This window comes from Hypanus sabinus, chromosome 9, assembly GCF_030144855.1.
Source record: "Hypanus sabinus isolate sHypSab1 chromosome 9, sHypSab1.hap1, whole genome shotgun sequence".
NCBI lineage: Eukaryota > Metazoa > Chordata > Chondrichthyes > Myliobatiformes > Dasyatidae > Hypanus > Hypanus sabinus.
In genome coordinates, this window is record NC_082714.1 from 138,376,685 (window position 1) to 138,396,588 (window position 19,904).

The following is a 19,904-nucleotide window of genomic DNA, read 5'->3' on the forward strand; positions in this document are numbered from 1 at the left end:
AGAGGTGGGAGGGTTAGCAATTTTAAGTTCCTCAGTGTTAACAGTTCAGAGGACCTCTTTTGGGCCCAGTATGTAAAAGCAATTGTGAAGAAAGCTTAACAGTGCCTCTATTTCCCTAGGCGTTTGCGAAAATTTGGCATACCATCTAAAACTTTGATAAACTTCTATAGATGTGTAGTGGTGTGTGCATTGACTGGCTGTATCACAGCATGGTATAGAAACAGCAATACCCTTGAATGGAAAACTCTCCATAAAGTAGTGGATATGGCCCAGCCCTTCACGAATTAAGTCCTCTTCACCATTGAGCATATCTACACAAAACGTTGTCGCAGGAAAGCAGCGTCCATCATCAGGCCACGCTCTTTTCTTGCTGCTCCCATCAGGAAGAAGGTACAGGAACCTCAGGACTCACAGCACCTGGTTCAAAGTGGCTTATTAGAGGTTTAGATAAATATTGCTGCATATACCTGATTGTTTGATGCTATTGTGGGGTGAATTTGGGATGATGCCAGTTGTAGATATTACTATTGGGACATTGTATACCTTGTTCATTTTATTGTTATTATTATTATTATTTTTTCCTTTTTTTTGGCTTTTTTTCTATTTGCACAGTTTGTTGTCTTTTGCTTATGGGTTGGCAGCCCTGCTGGTGCAGCCCTTCATTGATTCTATTCTGGTTATACTTTCATAATAAGTATATGGTTATTATCAGTTATTATACAGTAAGTATATTTTTATTATATGGTTATTATTCTTTGATAATAAATTTACTTTGATCTTTGAAGACTATGAGAATCACTTTAAATTGCCAGAGTTGAACTGGTGGTTGTTTCTGCTGATTTTGGCCATACCGTCATGTACAGTAAACATACAACATGGGGCAGCTTGATAGTCAAAGCCCAAACTGATGGAATAGTTAATATACCAGTATTACCTGATTACTGACATCATGAACTACAGTCTTGAAAATTTCAAGCTGCTTGACCAATGGAGCACAGGCTTTCCAATTTGCCAAGCAGCTGGCAATCTGCACACACATGATTCATGTGAAAGATAAAAAGGTAGTAAGCAGCCCATGTTTTACAATCCAAGTCTATTGCTCTCTGTATAACATTGCTTCATCTCCTGGGAATTTCAAGTGTTTTGTTCTGTCAGTTGAAGTGTTGATTAATTATAAGCACAGATCTGCTCCTAATTTGTCACAAAATAACAAATTCTCATTAAAAAAAATAAAGGGGTTTACTTCTGCTGGGTTCCCTGTACTGAATTGGGTCATGCTCCAGAAATAAACAATTAAAGTCATTATTTGAAATAACATAACCTAATAATCTGAACAAAGCTCAAACTAACATAACACGTAGAGATGTGATGTACTGATCGTAAAGAAAATAACTTGCTGAAACACCAAGACCAATGTCTCTGTATTGAAATTTGACTTGCATGTAAAGATGCATTGACAAGCCTTGTTGTTGCAGGAATATAGAGAAGGATTTGCTCTGCATTGGATTGTATGGGATAGATAATTGGTGAAATATAATTCCTCCGGAGTATTAATATTCTTCATGTTTTTAAATAGAAAAATAGTTATTAAATTTGATATAATTCATGTAAATGAGTTAACATACTGAGCATAGAGGAAAATAAGTTTTAAAACATTTGGTGCTTTTGCTGTAAATTCCAAGAGAGAAAGAATTGCTAACTGTTCAAGTCAAAGCACGCTTGGTGGAGTCGGTTTAGAATTTCCTGACTGGACAAAACAAATAAGAAAGCTCAAAGTTCAGAATAGATCAGAAAGCAAGATGGATGGGGATGTCAGAAGAAGGGAGAAAAGTAAAATTTTAATAACTGGATGTTGGTGGTAACTTCAAATATTTTGCAGGTTTTAATCTGGTGCATCATTAATATAAATCAGACTTAAAACTGATCACAGTATTCCCCAGAAAATATTCACCAAGGGAAATGTATGTTGGGTTGTTTAGAAATCCTCCTCATGTACAGTATTTAAGTAGAAAATGTGGCTACCATATTTTTTGTTGATGAAATGTAAAAAATTTTTACACACCAGTGAGATTGCCTAATGTAAGTGGACTTTTTCAGTCAAGTGGAAGTTTCATATGGAATTTTAAGGAAAAGTGGGACATGGATTTTCTTTCATTTTAACTTGGTGGCAATTTCATTATTTATCTGTGTTAGCTTGTCACTGGTCAATTTGTTGGTTGAATAATTTATTCCTTACTGTAAAAATGACTTAATTAGATTCTGAAATTCTATTATAGTTAAAGCACTTGCAGCATAAAGTCATTTGGACCACTGCTCTTGCACTGGCAAGGGAGATATCAGCTCCATTTTCCTGCCTTTTATATTCCTCTCTTTTTAATACACACACACACACTTTTAAAGAATTTGATGATTTCCATTTCAATAAATATCCATACACTAATAATCATAAATATTTATTTTGACCTTCTCTTATTCCAGCAATTAAGGCAAAGTTAATGAAGCTGTCTTCCACATGTGGTGTGTAAGGATAGATTGGTAAAAGGACTGTGCTGATCAGACTGAGAATGACAGCCCATGCGATCAGAATAATTCACAACTGCTCTGTGTAACCACCTTAAATTATGATCTAACTGCAAGAAGAAACATGTAAGGGCTGACTGCTTGATGAAGATTCTGATGAAGGGTATCACCCTGAAGCACCGACGTTTAATTGCTCTCCATAGATTCTGCCTGACCTGCTGAGCTCTAAGGTTGGGGGGGTGGTGGGCAGCTATGGACGACGAGAGAAGTCAAAAAGAGCATAAAAGCAAAGGAGAGGGCATCTAATAAAGCAAAAATAAGTCTGAAGTCAGAGGATTGGGCAGCTTTTAAAAGCCACCCGAAGACAACTAAAAAAACCACAAGGAGAGAAAAGCTGAAATTTAAAGGAAATCTAGCCAATAATATAAAAAGGGTACCAAAAGTTTTAAACTCAAGAAATTCTACAGGGCACTGGTAATCCAAAGCAAAACGCACAAAATGCTGGAGGAACTCAACAGGTCAGGCAGCCTCCATGGTAAAGAAAACTCACGTCAACATTTGAAGCCAAGACCATTCTTCAGGACTGGAAAGAAAGGGGGAAGATGCCAGAATGAAAAGGAGGAGATAAGGGAAAGAGGGTAGCTAGAAGGTGAAAGGTGAAGCCAGGTGGGTAGGAAAGGTTAGGGGTAAAGGAAGGAATCTGATAAGAGAGAAGAGTGGACCGGGGAAATAATAGACAGGTGAGAAGAGTGAAAAGCCAGCGTGGGGAATAGAATTGGTGAGGGGGAGGGTTTTTTAAAACCGGAAGGAGAAATTGATATTCATAGCATTATGCTGGAGGCTATCGAGGTGGAATACAAGGTGTTGCTCCTCCACCCTGAGCAGGTCCTCAAAGGAGGCCATGGACCAACATGTTGGAATGGGGATAGGAATCAGAATTAAAATGTTTGGCCACTGGGAAGTTCTGGTTTTGGCAGAAGGAGAGGAGGTTCTCGACGAAGCGATGGGTCTCACCAATGTAGAGCAGGCAGCATCAGGAACACTGGAAACCATAGATGACCCCAGTAGATCCATGGATGAAGTGTTGCCTCAATCAGAAGGTTTGTTTGGGGCCCTGAATGGAGGTGAATGGGCAGGTAAAGTACTTAGGCTGTTTGCAGAGATCAGTTCTGGTGGGGGGGGGGGAGTCAGGGGAAAATTAGTGGGGATACACAGAAAGGGGAGAGAATTTGCTAAATGTTTTTCTCAAATATACAAAGAATAAATGAGACAGGAAAGAATGCTGGAAAATGACTCTGGAGAGGTAGTAATAGGGTACAAAGAAATGACTGAGGAACTTAAGTATTTTGTGTCAGTCTTCATTGTGGAAGACTCTAGCAGTGTGCCAAAAGTTCAAGAGTATTGGGGACAGAAGTGAGTGTTGTTGTTATTACTAAGGTGAAGGTGCTTGGGAAGATGAAAGGTTTGAAGGTAAATAAATCACCCAGACCAGATGGACTACACCTCAGGGTTCTGAAAGGGGTAGCTGAAGAGATTGTGGAGGCATTAGTAATGCTTCCGGAGTACAGCAAAATTGCAAATGCCACTCCACTCTTTAAGAATGGAGGCAGACAGGTGAGAGGAAATTATGGGCCAGTTAGTCTGACATCAGTGGTTGCAAAAGAGTTGGAGTTCTTCAATAAGGTTGAAGTTTCAGGATACTTGGAAGCACATGATAAAGTAGGCCAAAGCCAACATTGTTTCCTTAAGGGATAATCTTCCCTGACAAACTTGTTGGAATTCTTTGAGGAAATAACAGGCCAGGTAGACAAAGAAGAGTCAGTGGATGTTGCATACTTGGATTTTCAGAGGCTTTTGACAAAGTGCCACACATAAGGCTGCTTAACAAGTTAAGTTCCCATGGTACTACAGGAAAGATACATTGTGTAAATAGAAGAATGGCTGACTGGCAGGAGGCCAAGAGTGGGAAGAAAGAGGCCCTTTTCTGATTGGCTGCTGGTGTTTGCAGCAGTCAATGTTGGGACTGCTTTTCACATTACATGTGAATGATTTGGACAAAGGAATTGTTAACTTTGTGGCCAGGTTTGCAGATGATGCAAAGATAGGTGGAGTGTAAGTAGTGTTCACAAAATAGGAGTCTGCAAAAGGACTAAGACAGTTTGGGAGAATGGGCAAAGAAGTGGCAGATGAAATATAGTGTAAAGAAGTGTATGATCATGCAACTTGGTAGAAGGAATAAAGGCATGGACTATTTTCCAAACGGGAAAATATTCAAAAATCAGTGGTGCAAAGGGATGTGGGATTCTATATGCAGGATTCCCTAAAGCTTAACTTGCGGGTTGAGTCAGTGGTAAGAAAGGCAAAGACAATACAGTCTTAGCATTCATCTCGAAGGACTAGAATATAAAAGCATAGATGTAATGTTGAGGTTTCATAAGGAATTTGTCAGACTGCACTTGGAGTATTGTGAGAAATTTGGGGCCGTTTTGTCTAAGAAAAGATATGTTGGCAGTGGAGACAGTCCAGAGGAGGTTCACAAGAATAATTGCAGAAATGTAAGGGTTAATGCATAGGTAGCGTTAGATGGTTCTGGGTCTGCACTGAATGGAACTTAGAAAAATAAAGGAGGATCACATTGAAACCTAATGAATATTGAAAGGTCTGGACAGAGTGAATGAAGGGAGGATGCTTCCTCTAGCGGATGGGTCTTGAACCAGAAGGCACAGCCTCAGACTAGAGCGACGTCCATTTAGAACAGAGCTGAGGAGCAAGTTCTTTAGCAAGAGGGTATTCTGTGAAATTCATTGCTACCGGCAACTGTGGAAGCCAAGTCACTGAGTATATTTAAAGTGGAGGTTGATGGGTTCTAGATTTGTCAGGGCATCAAAGGTTATGGGGAGCAGGCAAGAGAATAATCAACTGTGATAGAATGGCGGAGCAGACTTATTGGATCGAATTACCTAATTCTGCTCCTATTTCTTCTGGGCCTTATAGTTTTATGTTCCTCCAATATTTTGTGTGTGTTACACTGGATTTCCATCATCTGCAGTACCTCTTGTGTTTATAATTGTTTCCATCTTCTGCTGTCACTGCAGTTTTCTAAAATAAATTTACAACGAAATCTTGTTCAGCACTAAGAAAACATTTTAATTATTTGTTACACATCTATTAAAGTGCATGAGTTAATACTTCAAGTTTTATTTATGTCAAATAAAAAGCAGTAACTCTGAAAAATACCTTCAAACCAAACTTTGATTTCTTCATATCATTGCCAGTTGGCCTCATTCTTGCTTGTAACAGAGGGATGTATGTTTAAGCCCTGGTCAGAATCTGAGCAGATAACCTAGCCCAAAAATTCAGTGCGGAATAGTGGAATTGCTTGTGCAGGAATCTTGCAAAATTCAGAATTCCTGGCCGATTGCAAAAACATAAATTTCTTTTATTGCCTTAACAAGTATTTTCCCTAGACAATTCAACACTTATCATGCAACTCACTGGACCTTCCTATATCCAGATTAATATCTCTAATAATGTTTCAAACATAACTGATTATATGTGGAATACAGCTCAATAAATGTATAGTTTTAGTGACCTGCTGTTAAAAATTTTTTTTGAAATGCCTTTAAGTTGATTACATTTGCCAAAAATAATTAGTCGTTATTCAAAGGACTTTTCACATTGACTGAACATTGACTTCTCTAACTTCCATTAATGCCCCTCCTCCCCTTCTTACCCCATCCCTGACATTTTTTGTTGTTTGCCTGTTCTCCATCTCCCTCTGGTGCTCCCCCCCCCCTCTTTCTTTCTCCTGAGGCCTCCCGTCCTATGATCCTTTCCCTTCTCCAGCTCTGTATCACTTTCGCCAATCACCTTTCCAGCTCTTAGCTTCATCCCACCCCCTCTGGTCTTCTCCTATCATTTCACATTTCCCCCTCCCCCCACTACTTTCAAATCTCTTACTATCTTTCCTTTCAGTTAGTCCTGACGAAGGGTCTCGGCTTCTCCCTAGAGATGCTGCCTGGCCTGCTGTGTTCCACCAGCATTTTGTGTGTGTTGTTTGAATTTCCAGCATCTGCTGATTTCCTCATGTTTACTTTTCACATAGTGGTTTTAAAAAGTTATGTAAATCAATTCCAATTGTTATGAATATTTCACAGTAAAAGTCATGTTACCAAGGCCAATAATGGAAGAAAGAAATGATTAACCTGATAACGTGTGACATTTTATGATAGTTATTATAGCTGTGCTGTTATTTCACAAGCAGAATAATGAATTTAGTATGTTATATTGTCACTGTTAATGGTCAAATGTTTTTCTGGTTTCTCTGTCATACTTTAGTTCATATGTGTTTCTATTATAGGCTATAATATATTCAGTACATTATAGTACTGTTGTAACATGTTAATACTTTAAACTATATAAAAACAAGTTATTTACAATTGTTTTCAAAAGTAGTTCTTTTAGGACAGTTAGATAACTGATTGAATAAGGCCAAAATTATAGGATATGGAAAGAAGCAGGAAAGTGAGATTAGTTTATTTGGCAAATTTCCCAGTATCTACAGCACTCTGTAGCTTTTATGGTGTATTGCCTGGAAGACTGCTTTGCTTTTCCTTCTGAAATGGAGCGAACCATTCCTCCAGAGCCTACTTAAAAAGATATCAAGAACAGCCTGTTTGAAAGTGGTAATATTTGCATTCTTTATGTGATTAACAGGGGTTTGTGTCTCCTATCAAAAGGCTGGTCTTTCCCAGAGCTGACAAGAATAGAAGGCAGCAGGACAGAAGCAGTGTGTACAGGAGGCCATTGCATTCTATCCCCCTCTTCCCTCCGGATTATCTAATAGATCCGGAACTTCTGCTGCATGATTATCTGGAGAAAGAGGTCAAAGTATGTTCTCCCTTTCTTTCTCATCAGTCACTAAATAGAGTATGTTATCCTGTAAATAATGCACTGAAAATAAAGTACCTAGGTTATGAGAAAAAAATTGATATTATATCAGAACAGACAATTTAACTAATGAGCAACATTGGGTAGTATGTGAAGGGCTGAGTGGTCTGCTGTGTTATTATCTCAATAATTCTAAGTAAACCTTAAGTCGCTAATATTATGCATAGCTATAAGTTGTGACAATTGTCTCTTGCCATGTAGGGAGGAACTGTGATAGTTGCTTGAATGAAATCTATTGTATAAAAATAATTTTTAAAACAAGATAACATGTATAAGGGGAATTAGATAAAAAAGAGTATCTTTTATAGAGAACTGGCTCAGGCACCAATGAAAATGCTCCACATTTTCTTTGTTTTTGCCTTTGAAAGGGGGAAGTTTACAACAATGAAATGATTGGTGTGGTCCATAGTGGGATTTGTTATTGTAAGGTGGTACATAGCATGATTTATTATGAAACATTTATTCTAAGTGGTGTAATTTTCTAATGGAAGATATAGAGTATGGGAATATTTTTTGGACAATTCCTGACTATAGTGCACACCTGACAAAGATACATCATCTCCTTTATTCACACTTTTATATAATATGCTTTTATCAGAATACTTAAACATTTTAATCAAGTTAAAATGCTTCATTTGTAGCTTCTAGTTTTAATGGTAAGACAGTGTGCAAATTGCATTGTGCACCAATGGTGTATCACAATTAAGTCAAATTGATTGATGTAGAAGAGGGAAGAATAAAATTATTTTTTCAATGTCACAGCTATTTGTTAACAATTGCATTTATAGCATGTGGAGTTGGGCAGATATAAATTGTTATTTGGTCAATCTGGAGGTTGCTGATTAAACTTTTTAATTAGTAAGTTTTAAAAATTAATGAAGATTTCAACTGAGCTTGAAATCTCGATAAGGTTACATAGCAATGAAACAGGATCTTTGGCCCAGCCATACTTTGAGTATGGGTATTCTACTATTCTTTCCTTCATAGATGACACAATATGTATTCCGTGCCTGCATGTATACTTCTACATGTGTCAGTTGACCAAATGGTAAAATGAAATGCAGTCTCTGAAGTTTCTATTCCTGTAATATCTGAAGATTTAAAATAAGCACATTGTTTGCAATTCTTAAAACTTCTCTCCATATTTTAGCAAATAATCAATTTTTAATTGTTCTAAAATTATGGTATATGCAGAGGAATGATGCACTCACCCCTGCTGAAGAGAAATTAACTAATAATTATGTAGTTATTTTTTATAAAAACAATTTATTAACTGCACAAATTTCGCATAAAATATCATGTCTAGAATACAAGCAACGCAAAATTATTGCAAGAGAGGGAACAGGGGACGGGGGACAGTTAGGCTGTGAATTATCAACGAGAGGGAGTTTTCAATCAGGTCCAAAATCAAGATTTAAAAGGCAGGGCTTCATGGCAGTTTCTTGGAGTTGGGCCACAATCAATCACTGAGAGGGTTTCATTAGAAAGGACAAATTAAAAATAATGCAAGTGCAAGTGGAGTGGCTACTCTTTTGGGTGTGCCCGTGTTTAGAGTGGTTTTGGCTCATCAGGCTTTGGCAAGGTAGGTATCTGGCAAGTTTTAAAATTTTTGCTCTTATTTGTTCATTCCTCATCTGTTAGAGCACAGTAGTGTATGGAGGGGTAGTGTTCTATACTGTGTATGGGATGTGGGAAGCCTGGGAGACCTCCAGCCTCTCAGATAAACACGTCTGCCCCTGAGAGAACGTATTAAGGAACTGGAGCTGCAGCTTAATGACCTTTGAACTATAGGGGAGAGTGAGGAGGGGATAGATAGGAGCTACAGACAGGTAATAACCAAAGGTTGCAGGAGACAGGTGACTGGGTGACTGTCGTGAGAAAGAAGGGAAGTGCACAGCCAGCACACCCGTGGCAGTTCCTCTCAATGATGTATATAACTTTTGATACGGTTGAGAGGGACAACCACAGTGACCGAGTTTCTGACACTGAGTCTGGTGCTGTGGCTCAGAAGAGCTGAGAGATGAAGAGGACTGCAGTGTTGATGGGAGATTCATGGAACATAGAAATTTACTGCACATTAGAGGCCCTTTGGCCCATTATGTTGTGCCAACCACGTAACCTACTCTAGAAACTGCTTAGAATTTCCCTAGCTTGTAACCCTCTATTTTCTATTTTTCTAAGCTCCATGTACCTATTTAAGAGGCCTATCTATGTACCTATCTATTTTAACCACTTCTGCCATCACCACCAACAGTGCCTTTCACACACCCACCACTCTCTGTGTGGAAAAACTTACCCTTGACATCCCCTTGGTATCTATTTCCAAGCACCTTAAAACTAAGCCCCCTCATGTTAGCCATTTCAGCCTGGGAAAAAGCCTCTGACTATCCACACAATCAATGCCTCTCATTGTCTTATACACCTCTATCAGGTCACCTCTCATCCTCCGTCGCTCCAAGGAGAAAAGGCTGAGTTCACTCAACCTATTCTCATGAGGCATGCTCCTCAATCCAGGCAACACCCTTGTAAATCTCCTCTGCACCCTTTCTATGGCTTCCACATCCTTCCTGTAGTGAGGTGACCAGAACTGAGCACAGTGGGGTCTGACCAGGGTCCTATATAGCTGCAACATTACCTCTCGGCTCCTAAATTCAGTTCCAAGATTGATGAAGGTCAATACACTGTATGCCTTCTTAACCACATTTTAGCACCAATGACATAGATATACAAGGTGCGGAGGACCTGAAGAGAGATTTTAGGGAGCTAGGTTAAAAAGCTCAAAACCAGGACCTCCAGGGTAGTAATCTCTGGAGTTCTGCCTGTACCACGCACCACTGATGGTAAGAATAGGATAATTTAGCATGAGAATGTGCGGCTGAGGAACTAGTGCAGGGGCAAGGGTTCAGATTTATGGATCATTGGGATCTCTTCTGGAGAAAGTATGACCTGTACAAAAGGGACAGGTTACACCTGAACGCAAGGGAGATCCAATATGCTTGCAGACAGGTTTGCCAGAGTTGTTCAGGAGGGTTTAAATTAATTTGGCAGTGGGATGGGAACCAGAGTGACAGTGGTGAGGATGAGGAAGCTGGTTTGCAGTAGCAATGTGTTAGGAGAAGCTGATGAAAGGGCAACATTGCAGTCAACAGGATGAGTTGCAGTATAAAATGGGCTCACCCTAAGAGTTCTGCTTGCCTACAGAGGACCCCGAATTCTTGTGACTCCGGAGACGGGATAGGAGGTCGGTGTCCGAGCAGAAGGCAGGTGTGACCAGCTGTGTGACCAGAGACCCAAGATCATTAGGCACAGAGCTTGGAAAAAGCGATGCAACAGACTTTTAACAGCATACACCAGCGAGTTGTTTGTTATGTCTGCCCTCTCGCTGTGAAACAGAGACACCTCTTTTTCCATTATTAGGGGGGGAGAGAGCCTGTGGTATGTCGAATGCTGGGTGAACAATGCAGTCTTTCGAGTAGTGCAAGTCTGTGTCTTTGCTGTTGTCTTGCTCACGTTTGAGTGCTCGGTGGTGGGCGCCGATGCTTTATTTGCCAGTGGGGGGAGGGGGGATTGTTGTTTGCTGCCGCTTATTGCTACAAGTTGTCGTGGGCACAGAACTGGAGAGTATGACATCGGTGGCAGAGTGGAGGGTGCTGAGTAGGCTACGGTCAATCATGGAAAACCCTGAACATCCTCTGCACAACACCATCCAGAGACAGAGAAGCAGCTTCAGCGGCAGGTTGCTGTCAATGCAATGCTCCTCAGTCAGGATGAAGAGATCATTACTCCCCAACGCCATTCGGCTCTGCAATTCAACCACCAGGGGCAAGACATGTTAAAGTGCCGGGGTTAGGACTGAGCTTAAGTTACCACTCAATGCACTTTAGTAAACTATTTAAGAACTTTTTAAAAGCTATTTATTAATGCTTTTTGGGAGGGTGATTTTAGATGCATATTATATTTATACTGAGTTAAATACTGTATGTAATTAGTTTTGCTACAATAAGTGTATGGGACACTGGAAAAATGTTGAATTTCCCCTTGGGGATGAATAAAGTATCTATCTATCTATCTATCTTACATGTGGGAGGGAGGGGTGCTGGGGGTTGGAATTTGGGGTTCTAACATTTAACTGTTGTTCATTCTTTGGGGGCTCTCCTCTGTTTTTGTAGATGGTTGCGAAGAAAAAGCATTTCAGGATGTATATTGTATACATTTCTCTGACATTAAATGTACCTCTGAAAATCAAAAAGGGTGAATACAGGACTGAAGGTGTTGTATCTGAATTCACCCAGTATACAGAATAAGGCATGTGAACTTGTAGCACAGTTACAGATTGGCATGTATGATGTAGGCATCACTTAATCATGGCTGAAGGAAGATTATAGTTGGGAGATTCACGTTCAAGTATACACATTGTATCAAAAGGACAGGCAGGTAGGCAGGGGGGTGGCATGGCTTTGATGGTAATAAAATTAAATGAAATCATTAGAAAGAAGTGACATGGGGTCAGAAGGAGTTGAATCATTGTGGATAGAGCTAAAGAACTGCAAGAGTAAAAAGACCCTGATGGGAGTTATATACAGACACTCAAACAGTAGAAAGGATGAGGCCTACAATTTACAATGGGAGAAAGAAAATGCATTCCAAAAGGGCAATGTCACAATAGTCATGGGGGAATTTCAATATGCAGATAGACTGGGAAAATTGGGTTGGTGCTGGATCCCAAGAGGGTGAATTTCTAGAATGCCTATGTGAGGGTTTTTTAGAGCAGATTGTGGTTGAGCCTAATTAGGGGATCAGCTATTCTGGATTGGGCATTGTACAATTGAACCAGAATTGATCAGATATCTTAATTTCTCAGAACCCTTAGGGGAAAGTTATCATAATATGATCAAATTCATCCCAAAATTTGGGAAGGAGAAACTAAAGTCAGATGTATCAGCATTACAGTGAAGGAAAGGTATTTACAGACACATGGGAGAGAAGTTGGCCAGAACTGCTTGGGATAGATCATTGGTAGGGGTGACAGCAGATGAGCAATGGCTGGAGTTTCTGGAAGCAATTCAGAAGACACAGGATATGTACATTCCTAAAAAGGAAGGAGTACACTAAAGATAAGATGACACAACATGGCTATCAAGAGAAGTCAAAGGCAACATAAAGTCAAAGATAGGGAATATAATAGAGCAAGAATTAGTGGGAAGTTAGGGGATTGAGAAGCTTTTAAAAACCAACACAAGGCAACTAAAAAGATTATTAAGAAGGTAAAGATGGAATACAAAAGAAAACTACTCAATAATATTAAAGAAAATACCAAAAGTTTCTTCAGATATATAAAGTTTAAAAGACATGATATTGGACCAGTGGAAAATGGTGCTGGAGAAGTAGTAATGGGGACATGAAAATGATGGATGAACTGAATGAATGTTTTGCATCAGCTTTCACTGTAAAATGCACTTGTAGTATGCTGGAATCTCCAGCATGTAAGGGGTTAAATGTGTGTGAGGTTACCACAAGTAGGGAGAAGGTTCTTAGGAAACTGAAAGTACTAAAGGTAGATAAGTCACCAGGACCAGATGGTGTACACCCCAGAGTTCTTCAAGAAATAGCTGAAGAGATCATGAAGGCATTAGTAATGATCTTTCAAGAATCACTAGATTCTGGAATAGTTACAGAAGTCTGGAAAATTGCAAATGTCACTCCACTCTTCAAGCAGGGAAAGAGGCAGAAGAAAGGAAATTATAGGCCAGTTAGTCTGACATCAGTGGTTGGGAAGACATTGAAGTTGATTGTTAAGGATGTAGTTTCAAGGTACTTAGAGGCAAATGATAAGATAGGTTATAGTCAGCATGTTTTCCTCAAGGGAAAATCTTGCCTGACAAATCTGTTGGAATTCTTTGAAGAAAAAACAAGCAAGACAAAGGAGAATCAGTTGAAGTTGTGTACTTGGATTTTTTCAAGGTACCACACACATGAGGCTGCTTCACAAGTTAAGAGCCCTTGAGATTACAGGAAAGACACTAGTGTGGATAAAGCAGTGGCTGATTGGAAGGAGCAAAGTGTAAGGAGAAAAGGTGCCTTTTCTGGTCGTCTGAAAGTGACTAGTGGTGTTCCACACAGGTCTGTGTTGGGACCACCTCTTTCATATTATATGACAGTGACTTGGACGATGGAATTATTGGCTCTGTGAAGGTTTGTGGACAAGGTGAAGATAAGTGCAGGGGGAGATAGTTTTAAGGAAGTAGAGAAGCTACAGAAAGACGTAGACAGATTAGAACTGGACAAAGAACTGGCAGATGGAATAACAATGTCATGACGGGTAAGGTCATGCACTTTGGTAAAAGAAATAAAAAGTAGATTTGTTTCTAAATAAAGAGAAAATATAGAAATCTGAGGTGCAAAGGGACTTGGGAGTCCTTGTGCAGGATTCTCTAAAGGTTAATTGGATACTGTTATGGGGGATGACCTCCAAGCAGTAACCTCCAAGTTACTGGCACTGAACTTGGGTCCACGATGCAGAAGGAAAAGAGAGAAAAGGGGGAGCAGTAGTGATAGGGGACTCCATAGTCAGGGGACGGACAGTAGATTCTGTGGACACATGGGTGGTATGCTGTCTCCCAGGTGCCAGGGTCAAGGACATCTCTGATCACGTTTACAGCATTTTGGTGGAAGAGGGAGAACAGACAGATGTCTTGGTACATATTTGTACCAATAATACAGGAAGGAAAAACAAAGAGGCCCTGAAGAGAGAATTTAGAGAGCCACGCTGAGCAGGCCCTCCAGGGTAGTAATTTCTGGATTGCTGCCTGTGCCAGACACCAGTGAGGGAAGAAACAGAATGATTTAGCAGATAAAATGTGCAGCTGAGAAGCTGGTCCAGGGGGCAGGGCTTCAGGTTCTTGGAATCTCTTCTGGGGGAGCTATGACCTATACAAAGAGACAGGTTGCTCCTGGACCTGAGGGGGACCAATATTCCTGTGAGCAGTTTGTTAGAGCTGTTGGGGGGGTATTTAAACTAATTTGGCAAGGGTGGGGGGTAGGAACTGGAATGAAAGGATATGGGATAGGACAAATGGTAAAAAGGCAAATATAGCTTGCAGCCAAGCTGTCAGGAAGGGCAGACAGATGACAAGACTAAATTGCAGCCAGGAGAGTGAGTATCAGCGCATTATGGATGCAGAATCAAAAAGGGTAGCAAATACAGTACTCAGGACGCATGGAGTATAAGAAATAAGGTGGATGATCTTGTTGCTCTATTACAGATTGTCAGGTATGATGTTGTGGCCTTCTCTGGATTGTGGCTGAAGGATGGTTGTAGTAGGGAGATGAATGTCCAAGGTTACACATTGTATCAGAGGGATAGGAAGGTGGGCAGAGAGGATGGCATGGCTCTGCTGGTAAAGAATGACGTTAAATCAGTAGAGAGATATGACATAGGATAAGATGATTAATCCTTGTGGGTTGAGTTAAAAAACTGCAAGGATAAAAGGACCCTGATGGCAGTTATATACAGGCCTCCCAATAGTAGCTGGGATGTTGACCACAGATTACAACAGGAAACAGAAAAGGCAAGTCAAAAGGGCAATGTTATGATAGTCATGGGAGATTTCAACTGGTTGACTGGTTGACTGGGAAAATCAGGTTGGTCATGGATCTCAAGAGAGTGAGTTTGTTGAATGCCTATGAGTTGGCTTTTTAGGGCAGTTTGTTATTGAGCCTACTAGGGGATCAGTTATACTGGATTGGTGTTATGTAATGAACCAGAAATGATTACGGAGCTTAAGGCAAAAGAACCGTTAGGAGGCAGTGATCACAATGTGATTGAGTTCAACCTAAAATCTGATAGGGAGAAAGTCAAGACTGATGTAGCAGTATCTGAGTGGAGTAAAGGAAATTAGTGGTATGAGAGAGGAGCTGGCTAAAGTAAATTGGAAGGAGATGCTGGCAGAGATTTAAGCAGAGCAGTGATGGCATGTGTTTCTGGGAAAAGTGAGGAAGGTATTCCAAAAATGAAGAAGTACTCAAATGGCAAAATAGTACAATAGAGGCTGACAAGGGAAATCAAAGCGAGTGTACAAGAAAAGAGAGGGCATACAACAAAACAAGAACTAACAGGAAGCTGGAGGATTGGGATAAAATATGAAAGCAAGCTAGCAAATAATATCAAAGTGGATAGTAAAAGCTTTTTCAAATATGTAAAAAAATAAAAGAAAAGAAAGATAGGAGCAGATATGGGACCACTAGAAAATTAGGCTGGAGATAGCAGATGAATTAAATGAGTATTTTGCATCAGTCTTCACTGTGGAAAACCTTAGCAGTGTGCCAGCAGAGAGAAGTGAATGTAGTTACTATTACAAGGGAGAAGATACTCAAAAAGCTGAAAATCCTAAGGGTACATAAGTACTGGACTAGATGAACTGCAGCCCAATGTTCTAAAAGAAGTAGTGGTAGTTACTGCGGAGGAATTAGTAATGATCTTTGAAAGATCATTGGACTCTGGCATGGTTCTGGAGGACTGGAAAATTCCACTCTTTAAGAAAGGAGGAAGGCAGCAGAAGGGAAGTTATAGACCTGTTAGCCTGTGTCAGTGGATGGAAAGATGTTAGTCGATTGTTAAGGATTAGGTCGCGGTGTACTTGGTGACACAGGGCAAGATAGGACAAAGTCAGCATGGTTTTCTAAAGGGAAAATCTTGCCTGTGGAACCTGTTGGAATTCTTTGAGGAGATGTCAAGTAGGATAGATAAAGGGGTTGCAGTGGATGTTGGATATCTGAACTTTCAGAAGGCCTATGACAAGATGCCATATCTGAGGCTGCTTATCAAGTTAAGAACCTGTGGTATTACAGGAAATTTACTAGCATGGTTAGAGCATTAGCTGATTGGTAGGAGGCAGCCAGTGGAAATAAAGTACTGCCAGTGGCTAGTAATGCTCCACAGGGGTCTGTGTTGGGACTGCTTTTTTATGCAGTATGTCAATGACTTAAATGGCTTTGTTTCCACATTTGTAGGTGGTATGAAGAATTGTGGGTTAGTAGGGCTTAGACATATTAGAAGAATGAGCAAGAAAGTGGCAAATGAAATGCAATGATGGGAAGTGCATGGTAGTAGAAAGGAACACACAGACTACTTTGTAAATGGGGAGAAAATCCAAACATCTGAGATACAGAGGGACTTGGGAGTTGTTGTGTGGAACACCCTGATAGTTAACTTGTAGATAGAGTCAGTGGTGAGGAAGGCAAATGTCATGTTAGCATTCATTTCAAGAGGGCTGGAATACAACAGCAGGGGTATGATCATGAAGCTGTATAAGGCACTGGTGAGGCCTCACCTTGAGTATTATGAACAGTTTTTGGCTCCTCATCTAAGAAAAGATGTGCTGACATTGGAGAGCATTCAGAGGAGGTTCACAAGGATCATTCCAGGAATGAAACGTTTATCATACAAGGAACATTTGAAGGCTCTAGGTCTGTATTCACTGGAATTTAGAAGGGTGAGAGGTGTCTCATTGAAACCTTTTGAATGTTGAAAGGCCTAAACAGAGTAGATGTGGCAAGTATGTTTCCCATTGTGGGGGAGTCTCGGACAAGAGAGCACAGCCTCAGGATAGAGGGGCATCCATTTAAAACAGAGATGAGAAATTTCTTTAACCAGAGGGTGGTGGATTTGTGGAATTTACTTACCACAGGCAGCTGTGAAGGCCAGGTTATTTGGTGTATTTAAGGCAGAGATTGATAGATTCTTGATTGGACGCAACATCAAAGGTTACGGGGAGAAGACTGGGAGTGGGCTGAGGAGGGGATAAAAGGATCAGCCATGACTGGATGGCAGAGCAGACTTGATGGGCCAAACGGCCTAATTCTGCTCCTGTCTTATGTCTTAAATAGCGGGTTGAGTCGATGGTGAGGAAGGCAAATGCGATTTTAGCATTCATTTCAAGAGGACTGGAATATAAAAGCAGTATGTAATGATAAGCTTGTTTGAGGCCACACAGAGTACACTGAGTGGTTTTGAACCCCTTATTTTAGGATGGGCTGATACAGGAGGTTCACAAAATCATTTCAAGGATTAAACAGCTTGTCATATGAAGAGCAATAGATGGCTTTAGGCCTGTACTATCTAGAAATCAGAAGAATGAGAGATGGCCTGATTGAAACCTATAAAATGTTAAAAGGCCTCGAAAGAGTGGATGTAGAGAGGATATTTCCTATGGTGGGAGAGCCAGGGATCAGAGGACACAGCCTCAGAATAGAGGAGCATCCTTTTAGGATGGAGATGAGGAGGAATTTCTTTAGACAGAGAGTAGAGAATCTGTTGAATTCTGTGCCACAGTTGGCTGTGGAGGCCAAGTCTTTACATGTCTTTAAGACAGGGGTTAATTGATTTTTGATTGGTCAGGGCATGAATGGATACAGGGAGAAGGCAGGAGACTGGGGCTGAGAGGGAAGATAAATCAGCCATGATGAAATGGCAGAGCATGACTTGATGGGCCAAATGGCCTAATTCTATTCTTGTATCTTATGGCCTTACTATTGCATTGATGCAGCTGTTAGCATTGAGTGCCTTGACCTTGAGTGTTGAATGTGTGGTTAAGTGTTGCCATTACTGCTACTTTCTGCCAGGAGGTCTTATTTACTCCCATACCCCAAAGATGTACCAACTGTACTCTAGCTGTTGCCACTTCCTCTTTAGTTTAGGTATGTGACAAAAGATTCATAGTAGATTTGATGGGCATATGAGAGAGAATGCAGGATAAGAGGGAAATAGGACTGATAATATGCACTGCTGTGAACTAGAATGTGCTGAATGGTCCTCTCCATGTAAAATCTCAGCCATTGTTAAACCAATAGGAACAATAACAGATATCCTCTCTTTATAGGCTCTGTTTTCATTATCAAAGACATTCCAAAAGGGAATAGAAGGGCAAATCAGTAAATTGAAGGTTAAAGTATCTGGTAATTCCAGGAAGATTGTCAGCTGCATCATCTTGTGAACTGATAACCGAATTCAGTTTATTTAAGCAGGAAGTTTGTGTCCTTTGCAATCAGCACTTTCTTTTGTTTCAGCTATTCTCCTGCATTGAGGCCAGAGATTCTTACATGAGTTGTGAAAGTCAGTGTGGTAATCAATGGATGATATTTTTACTGTTTGTTTCCATCCCCAGTCAATAAGCTTTCCCCCCAAATTAGTCAAGTGTCATAAAACTACCAAATCATCAGTCCGAATATGTTAACCAGGGTTAAGGCAGCTATATGAAAGATTTTATTTATTGATCTCTGTATTTTCTAAAATGCAACTCTCCAGTTCTAAGTTTTTATTTTGCATATAGTTACCTACATACATTTTAATGGATGGGTCTTCAATAATAAAAGTAGCGAACATTTTCTTTATTTAGCCCAAAGGTAAACTCAACACTGATAAAAGTGCTGGAGAATCCACTGTGGCAAAACATTATTTATTAATGAAAATAGCAGTAATCCTAAGATACTAATTTAACAACATTGCCTTAATGTTTCCCTCAACTTTTCTTTAATACATTTTCCATAAACACCATGCTCTTTAGGCCATTCCTCTGACATGTACTTAAAATGACTAAGCCTCTGAGTGGAAGTGGAACTTCCCATGTGTATGTGCTTGCTGATGTAGACATAAGAGAATAGACACTGCCCATTTAGTTTATGTATATATATATGATTATGCTGAACATATACTCTTGTCCATCAACTCCATTTACACACATACACTTTGAGTCCTGTAATGGTTGCAACTGCACATTGGTTTTTGAGTCCAGCAATCACAGTGGTCCAAAGCATATGCAAAATAAACTCACAATTTCAAGAACAGTTTTTTTTAAATCAACAACCGTTGAATATTTATCATCAGCAGGTCCTGCACTATAGTACTTAATTTTGCTTCATTAGAATCAGTCACATGAGAAATTGAAAGGTTTCGCAATGTACAAAATTAAACCTGCTCTACCTAGCATGCATAAATAACAGTGGGATTGATATATAATTATTTATATTTATGTGGGGAATATATTGCATGGAATCACCACTTACCTCATTTCCCAATTGCTAACATTGCTTTCTAATTGTTTACAATTACTTTTACATTATAGTAAATGTTAATTAAATTGACAGGGAATAGAGACTTTGACAGAATGGGCTTAAAAAGAAAACAAAGTTAGGTATTATTTCATGATTCTATGTCACATTAAATTTAACTCCATTGAGTCAAACCGCAATGCATTAGCATTCTGATTTTCAGATTCTGGTTAATGGTATGATGGAATTTCATTGTTCTAGTACTGTTATGACTACTTACTGTCCTATGATTGTTACCATTATAGGTAACAATCCTTTGAGATTTGAGAAATGTGTGCAGCTGAGATTAAGGAACCAAATACTCTAAAGAGAAAATCACACAGAAATCC

At 39.8% G+C, this 19,904-nt stretch overlaps 1 protein-coding gene across 2 annotated transcripts in view; it reads left to right on the forward strand.

The window, feature by feature from the left end:
• ccm2l (CCM2 like scaffold protein) overlaps window positions 1-19,904 on the forward strand; it is a 64,797-nt gene that overhangs the window by 5,430 nt on the left and 39,463 nt on the right. Inside the window, exon 2 of one of the 2 annotated variants that reach the window (XM_059980669.1) lies at window positions 7,237-7,410. The exons of the other annotated variant lie outside the window; for it this stretch is intronic. Within the exon in view, the coding sequence (XP_059836652.1) occupies window positions 7,237-7,410 (174 nt within the window). The remainder of the gene's footprint in view (window positions 1-7,236; window positions 7,411-19,904) is intronic. 2 annotated transcript variants of the gene reach the window in all.